At 33.7% G+C, this 9199-nt stretch overlaps 1 protein-coding gene across 1 annotated transcript; it reads right to left on the reverse strand.

The window, feature by feature from the left end:
• Window positions 1-3563: 3563 nt before the first annotated feature.
• Window positions 3564-9185, reverse strand: LOC100175668. The gene is made up of 6 exons (XM_009862628.2): window positions 9017-9185; window positions 7782-7940; window positions 6098-7045; window positions 5638-5811; window positions 4901-5017; window positions 3564-4320 (listed from the first exon to the last, which is right to left on the reverse strand). The coding sequence occupies exons 3-6, from the start codon at window positions 6218-6220 to the stop codon at window positions 4156-4158; spliced, it is 579 nt and encodes a 192-aa protein (XP_009860930.1). The 5' UTR covers window positions 6221-7045; window positions 7782-7940; window positions 9017-9185; the 3' UTR covers window positions 3564-4155.
• Between the last annotated feature and the right edge of the window lie 14 nt (window positions 9186-9199).

Here is a 9199-nt window from a genome sequence, read left to right on the forward strand (position 1 = left end):
GAGAATACAAAATTGATCCATTTTACCCCAACCTACTGTAGATAAAAACTCACGGAAATATTCATCTTTTTATCTCTAGCAATAATTTGGGTGGAATTAAATTCTGCGCTCCTGTCTGGTGACCAGGTGAAAAAATTCCAAAGGATCTGTAAAAAAACGAAACAAAATATTCTTTGTTTAGTTACGAATAACACTCATTACGACCTACTAAAGAAATATAAGGCCGTATCTCTAGTAGGCCGTGCACTCACTTCTGTTTTGTTCGTATTGTCACACGTCAAAGTAAAATTTGTATCCGCTCTTACTGATAGAAAATCGGGATTATATAGCCCTGCAAAAAGAAAGAATGATTACCGTTTACTGAGACTCAGCGCTTTCATATGCAAAATATATTTAACCGCCTTACCGAAGACTGTGGGCGGAAAGAAGGTGCATGATAACATACAGGCGATGCTGATGACAGACAGCGGTTTGATGAACTGAATATAATGAACAAATATTATTGAGGTAAAAAACGTTATTTTAAACGTACCTGAATCATATTCCAGGAAAAAGTCCAGGAAATCTCTTGTTTAAAATACCCAGTATTCCTTTGTTCCAAGTGAAAGTACAACACAGTAACAATATACGGTTACATGTATGCCTATACAGCATGAAAACTAAAATCTCTAAAAAAATATTAATGCAACAAAGATTTCAACAGACGAATTCAACATAGAAAAGCGGAATTGAGCATCGGTTAAAGCACGACTCTTATAAATACCTGCTGAGGGTACAGTAGCAGTAACAAAACAGCCAATTGTTCCCGCCCTTGAATGAATGAAGCAATCTATACGAAGGAGCAAACCGACGGGAGGGAATTTGTGCTTTTTGACGCGAACGAGTTGTGGCGGTCTGAGACAGACCACCCCAGCAAATGCCATATTATGCAACCTCATACCACCAAAAGACTATATTTGGTATTTTTAGAATGGACAACGCCATCTTGAATAACAATCGCTAGAAAATATTATTTTTTAACCTATTTTGGGGACATCTATGTGTATAAAAGCAACAGGGTGTTTCCTTTTCCTTTTTTTCCAGCGGGGCAAAAAATAGAACTAAAAATAAGAACAAGCATTTTTTTGTTTTGACTTGCAGTTTTCCTCTCAAACATTTGCAGCAACTAAGGAAGCGTATCGACGCGTTATATTTGTCTCACATTCTTGCATTTATATTTGCACAAACTACTTGACTTTACGGTAATATGAAGACCGACCAAATTCACCATTGTAAAGCACTGCATTTCTTAGAAAAGGAAATAAATATTGAATAGAACAATAACGAGATATATGTTTTGCCTGCACACTACAAATTATGTCCGTCGTTAATATATTACAATGGGGGAAGATGGGACACTTAAGCACATATTGCCAAATATTTCCACGATCAAAATAAATGACGGTTTTTGGGTGATACGACGAATTAGTACTATCATTCCTTTATTAATTGACAACAATTTAATAAAATATAATAAAACACACGAGGAGTTATTTAGCGATCCGCACAACAAGTGAAATTTTACAAATTCGAAAACACACAGGATAAGATGGGATGGTTTATAATCATTGTTAATTTTGATTATTAAGTGTATTTATAAATAGGAATACATGTAAATAACACAAAATAATACCGTAAATAACACCAAAATAATAGTACGCTTTGAAAATTAAGTCTAAACATTCATTTTCTTGCCCTACTGCTGTGTTTTTTAAATAACAATTGTTTAAACATCAGTTGATAAATATTGTATCGTACAAATGTTTATGGACTAGTAATAACAGAAAATTGATTGAAAAAAACCTTTTTGCTACAAATTGGGTATTGCTACAATGTTTTTTGCACAAGCCACTTCTCATAATTAAGTCCAAGTGCAAATGACTGAATTTCGAATATATTTTCAAAATATTATCTTTCTATTATTCCAGTAGCTTATTTGAATAACTCCTGAGATATAAATTTTCGAATTAAATTTGTTTTCGAAGTTTGGCAATGAAAACATACAAAACTACAATGTGGGGGAAGATGGGACTCTAAACTGAAAAAGATTTACATTGGCAGTATTTTTAAATTATAGTTAACCTACCGAGTTTAACAGGCTGTGCTAGTTTCTTTGCCATGTAAACTTTATATCTATAACTTTAAACCGATATTTTATTGCTGCTTTTATCTCAAATTAAAGTCATGTTGACCCCTGTCTATTTTTTTCATGTTTTTATTTCTTATGTTTTTTACAAAACTAAAACTAGTTTTATGAGACAAAATTAAACTGTACAAAATATTTACGGTTGTTTGATGAAGCCATAAAACTAGTTTAATCGTCCACACTTACAAACTAAAAAAATTTTTAACTTTATTATGATTTAGCAAGCATTCAAAGTTGGCACCTTACTATTTCGCAATTTTTTACTTTTTCAAAACATACTGTTTCGACTTTCGGATTAACATATTTTTTTAATATAAAGATTTGACGCGCGTTTTATGAAGTCGTGATAATACTGAGGAACAATTCTGTAACAGTATTTTCCTGATTAACATTAAATAGGGATCCGTAAAAAGAAAACTAAACATAAGTCTCGTCTGACAAAGTGTCCCATCTTCCCCCACCACATTGAATATGTTAAACCAAAACTAAATGTAAAATACTAAGATTATAACAATAGCAGTCGCCTTAACGAATAAAACACAGCTTGTCGACAACTTATCTATAAACACAGGTGATATATGAAAGTTATGTACGCCGACATTTCGCAATATTTACCTAAAATCCGGGGGTTTTTATTCTAAAAATACACACACTACCCCACCGTCACTGTGCCCTATACCCCACCGTACAGCGTGAACTATACCCCACTGTGGGGTGTGGTTGGTGTTTGATGGTTGAAAGAAAATACATTTCGGGGCAAAGGTCAGAGTGGTCGGACACCCATAGACGGCAAAGGACTAATTTGGGGTTTATACGACTGTCTGAACTGGGCATATTTGAAAATTTAAAAGCAGTTACTCTTATATTACAATACTTTTAACTTAATTTATTTTAGGAAATTTGAATACTTATCAAACAATGGCATACTGTTTTCGATTGCCTTTAATCCTACTGCGCATGTGCGAGTTGCGGCTAGAAAAAATGTTTTCATGCCTTTTTTAAAAAAGAATTTTTACAAAATTTTATTTCCGTGCCCTTCACGACTTAGCGTTGTTGGTTGGTAAAGCACGGTTAGCAAATATGGGATATTATGTCTTTCTAACTCGCAGTACAATACATTCTTTGTTGGCATTTCATAAATGTTACAATTATTCTCTAATTTCAACTCGCTAGTTGGCGCTCTCAAGCAAATTTTCTTATGACTTAAAGTGCTCGGACTAAAACAGCTGTTTTAAGTAAAAAAACGTGTAAGTTTGTTTCAAATATTGTGGCGGCATATAACTTCACCTACAAGAAACATTTGTATTAGTTTAGAATTTATCATTTTGTTCTGTAAGGTAAAATATATGCATTTGAAATGGATAACTAGTACAAAAACTTGTATGTTTTATGCATTTATTTTTTCCGCTGGTTCGAATTTACAAGTCTAATTGTTGTTCACACGGTGTTTATGTATATACAAATGTCCTGATTGGAGGTTAAAGCCTTATATGGCCGTTTGAAATTTGTTAAAGTTAAAAACAGATAAAATGTGCCCATGTGTAGAAATGAAAGCACAGAAAAGATATTTCTAAAGATGTTCCATGAAATTAAATGTACTTTACATAAATAAGAGCTGTCGTTAAGAAGAAATTATAGGAAAACATGTTTATTTGTTATATATATAGTTCTGGGTTATGGGATAAGATGGTTCCTGTTTTTATTCTTTGCAAAATTATATAAACTTATGCTCAAGCCTCCAAAATACGTTTTTTAATTGTTTTCAAGAAAAAAAAAAACATATTATGTAAACAGTATCCATCTTACCCCACAGTCTTAGCTTTAAATTTAATTTTAGAATAACTACTGATAAAAGGTATTCGAAGTGTTGCAAAAAAGTAAACATCATTTTTGTCGAATATAAATGTGCAATACTATATACAAAAGTGCAGTTTTCATACATCTGTATGTGCTTGGTATTAATACACTTCTCATCCCAATATATTGGAAAACCAAACTTTGAAAGAATCCAGCATTAGGTTTTTCAGGCACGTTGGATCGATGTCATAAATTGTGAAACCACCGGTTGTTGTATCGACTATCAACTCCCGCACGCAAGTGGTTAGGAGGGTGTTCATGGACGACTGCAGGAGGTTCTATAAAGTAAAGTACACTCGCTGTATAAATATAAGATGTACAAAACGTTTTATAGAGATTATTTCTTGGCCTATGAACCCATGTTATAACATATGTACTCATTATTCGTTCGTAATTGCTTATATATGCACAAAAAGAACGGGTAATTTTTGCAAATATGTATATAGTAGAGTGGGGGGAGATAGTACACATTTTCATTCTATTTTCTCGTTCCATTTGGTAGTAAACAAAGAACATTCAAAGAATTATAAAACCGTATCCTCACGACTCCCTTAGACCGTTGCTAATTGTTTAAAACACGATCACGATATTTGTATATTGTGTGCTAAAGGTGTCCCATCTTCCCCAACCCTACTATATGTAATATAATTCCTACTTATAAGCTTCTTAACTAAAATGAAAATAGTGTTGTTTTTTTAATTGTCGTTTAAATATAGGAAAAAATTAAGCCGACGTATAGTGTATACTGCGTATAGTCATGACGTTATATGTTGAACGTTGTAACAAATAAAATTAATAAAAAAGGTAACTTATAGTTTACGTCGTTTATGATATATGAAAACTTGTGCAAAATATTACCGCTTGTCCTCCGTTCAATGTTATGGTGGTAGTTGTTGTGGGTAGAGTTGTTGTTGTGGGCGTGGTGGGGGTGGTGGTTGGACGGTTGTCGAGTCCAAAAGGCTTCTTGTAACCGTCCTGTTGAAAAATATTTCTTTAATGTTTAAAATTGCGCATAACAACAACGATATTTTTGTTTGTTTACATAAAGATATATATTAGGGTCGGGGGATGAAATACATTTAGCAAATAATATCTAAATATTCTGATCGTGTTCTAAACAATTAACAACGGTCTGTGGGAGTCGTGAGGGTACAGTTTTATAATTAATTTACTTTGTTTACTACCAGAATGGCAAGGGAAATAGAATGAAAAGGTATTCCATCTTTGAAAGATGATCTTACCCAACCATACTTTAACTTTTTTTTTAAATACTACTTTCAACTTAACACACTAAGTATGCAATTACAAACATTTGGAAATCTTTTTCTTTTGAAAAAAAAACTTATAAAACTAACTACTGTGGGGTAAAATAGATTACGTTGGCACCTAATGTATAGCCCATACTTACAATTGTTGTTATAACAATTATCAAAGCTTTCTTATAGAGTCACGAGGAAGCGTTATATAATTATGTAAATATTCTTTCTTTATTATTAAGATAGAAAAATAAAATAGAATGAAAACACCATATTACCCCAATCTATTATAATTAATTTAAGAAACAAAGGCAGTATTTTTTTTAAATTATTTACTACCATCATGCAAGGATTCTTCATTTCCCGTCTGTATTTATGAACGCTGAACCATGACCAAGCTGTGTAGCCAATCAGGAACAAGAGAATTAATGTCCCGAGCACGATAAACAGGTTGCAAGTACTGCGTCTTTTTCTGCAGGGACGAGTCTGGGCCTCAACGTATAGAGGAGGCGCCTGAGTACAAATTGTAAAATAATTCGAATTTTTCCTTCAAAGGTAAATTAATCAGAAAAATTAAATTATAAATTTGACGTTTTTGAGAGGCAGTTTTACCTCTACAATAAAAATACGTTTCAGTAAAATAAGTAAAAAATTGAGAGCAAACACATCCCTAAAAAAATATTATTTTTCTTTCTTATGCCAACATTAACAATGAAAATACGGTTATTTACTCGATAAAAAAATAGGTTAAAAATAACCAAACACGCCAAAGAATTAAAGCAAATGTATGTTTGCATACCGATGGAGTTTGTGCTGTGTCATCTATGGCGACAGGAAACATTTCATTTTCAGGAAGTTTCTCTTTACTGAAGGCGTCGTCCTTGTTGGGGGTTTTGAACCCACTAGACACTTGAAACACCATTTTACAAAACCACTAAGTTTTAAAATTAAAACCTGTACAAAGAAATACGATTTTCAAAATAACCGAAATTACTGATAAGTTTAAAAAAAAAACTAAAATCAAAGTATTACAATTCCCAATAAAATCTTAGACGAAAAAATAAAAACATTTGATTAAATTTGTAATGTTTTTTTTTTAATTCGATATTTAAACTGAAAATGGATTGAAATGTTATAAAATGAAATTATAAGTTACAGAAACGCTGTTGTGTGTGCTTGAATATGTTTAACTACAAGTGCAATCTTGCGTGTGACCAGTAGAATATATGTACATATAGAAGAGAAAATAAAATATGCCAGACTTACGAAACAAAGAGTTGTATGTGAATTTCAAATGCAGGAAACAAAAATAATAAACGGGAAGTTTATGCCCTAAAAATATTCCCTGTTTTTAGGCTTATAGAAATTACATCAGAATAAAGTCGATACCTATATAACAGAATGTCTTTATCACTTCAATTGGAAAAAGTTACAACTAAAACCATGAATCACTATAGCATAATGTATTAAGAATAAAAGGCTGCTGTTTATTGTGCACGAATGTACATAAAAGTTTTCTTCACTCGTTCCTTTAATTCATGATTTGACCAAAACCTCTGGCCCAGAGATTCCTCATGATTTTAGCCATAACTGACTTGGCGCATTTGAGGTTGATGGTGATGGTTTCTGAATTTATATCGAAAGTGATTACTCCCTCTTCAAGGGTTGCATCTTCCTCGACCACTTTAATGCATTCGGCCAATTTTGTTGCCATTTTTTGCCACATTTCTGGTGTTCCTTCAGCGTTCTGTAGATTGAACATTTAAAAATAAATAAAATTATTTATCTGCGGGTGGCAGCGTACTACAGTAGATATATACGAGTGTTTCGTTCAAAATAGCTTTTTCCTGCTTTTGACTTTTCGTCTGTGTGGATTTAAAGGACACCCACCCACCCACAATGGTAGCAGCGTCGAAACCCTTAAACTCTGGACAGGCGCCCTTACACAGACCATAAGTCGTTGGCATTTCGATGTTACGTAATATAAAATTACAACTACAGAAAAACAAACTCTAAAGCCAGGTATATAGTAGGATAGGAAAAGACGGAACACATTCAGCACAAAATATCCAAATATCTTAATCGTGTTTTAAACAATCTTGTTTTTTAATTCTTTGAACGTTCTTTGATAACTACCAAATGGGACGAGAAATTAAAACAAAAAGGTGTCCCATATTACCCCACCATACTATATACTAAACAATATAATAGCAAACAAACTACAAAAATGAATGAATTATAGGTATTTTATATATTCTCCCGTGGCGTAACTTTTTCCAAAAACCACGTGCGCGCTTACGAGTTATCATGTATATAACTTTGTTGATGATTTACTAGTACAGTTAAAAAGCATGACACACACGCCAGCAACGGTAGTAGCATCGGGGATCGAACCCGGTAACTATAGGTATATTGAAGCAAGCACATATGACGACTACGCTGGCAATTTATTGTTTAAACTAAAGCATACAATATGAGTTTACCATTCCATCGTTTCCGTCATGATCACCATCCTCATCACGATCGCCATCATGATCACGATCACCACCGTGATGGCGCCATGGCCGCCAATTTCCTTGATATCCACCTTCACGGTGTCTGCCTTCAATGGCATCCATACCATTCGGAAAGAGATCCATGATCTATATATGGTTAAAAGAAAAAAATAAGATTACCCGGAATTATAAAAGCCGATCACGGGAATAATGTGATAACTTATAGTAGGGTGGAGGAAGATGGGACACCTATCCTTCTAATTTCCCCTTTCCTATTTGTTTACGCAAAACACAAAAATTATTTAACCGTATCCTCACGACTCCAATAGACTGTTAGTAATTTTTAAAACATCCGGATGTTTAAATATTTTGTGCTAAAGATTTCCCGTCTTCCCCCACCCTACAAGCATTCGGTTCATGGGGGCGACAGCTATAGGTATTATCTGGTCACAATATCTAGTCATTTTGGTCTAGTGCATGAATTAATAAGTGTAACTTATTTATCTTTTCGCGTAGCGAAGCAACGACGACGTTATACCACGGGTGTTCTATTACGTACACCTGGTGCCAGCTTACAAGTTACCAGCACAAAAACGACATTTAATTTTTATTATTTTAAAGTACTGTTTAATGTATTGCTGGCAACCCGTACGCTATCCCACTGGGTCGAAGTAAGTGCCTTGTGTTTTGCATAATGACACACATGACAACAATGGTAGCAGCGTCAAGCCTATAATAAGCTCCATCTTTATTCTGTTGTCTATAAAGACAGGTGTGCCAACTACTGCGTCACGGTGCGGACGACAGTGAATATAGAAATATACGTTGATTAGAAATATAAAACACGGGATATAAAGCTATAAAGTATTAGCTACAGCGCTAGTTAATACGCGTATACGTCATCGGGCTGCATGATTCATGGTGATTAATTCAAAGTAACATATAATAAATGCCAAACTAGTTACACGTGATAGCCTATATTGTTAACGTTTGCACCAAATACCACGGTGAACAAACAATAAACACAATGTTATGTTCTTTAATAAACAGATTGTATAAATGTTAACACACTTTTAGGACAAAGAATCTAGGACGATTGCAAATAAGAATCTATACCTAAAAGAAATGTGGCTTAAAATTTACTAGGACAAAGAAGGAAAAGGCAAAATCACAAACCAAAAACTGTCCAAAATCGTCCTAAAAGTAAATAAATAAAAACTCACTCTCATTGGTGGGCACATCATTGCTCGTTGGTGTTTCAATGCATAGTGAAGTCGGCTCGATTTTATCCCGAAGTAAATTGATGTTGCCAAAAAACAACAAATTGTAAGGACAAGGAACAAGTAACATGCACATCGGCCGCGCTTCCTTGGTCGGCTGATTGGAACGTAAACCTGTATAATATA

This window comes from Ciona intestinalis, unplaced genomic scaffold (genome assembly GCF_000224145.3).
Source record: "Ciona intestinalis unplaced genomic scaffold, KH HT000016.2, whole genome shotgun sequence".
Lineage (NCBI taxonomy): Eukaryota > Metazoa > Chordata > Ascidiacea > Phlebobranchia > Cionidae > Ciona > Ciona intestinalis.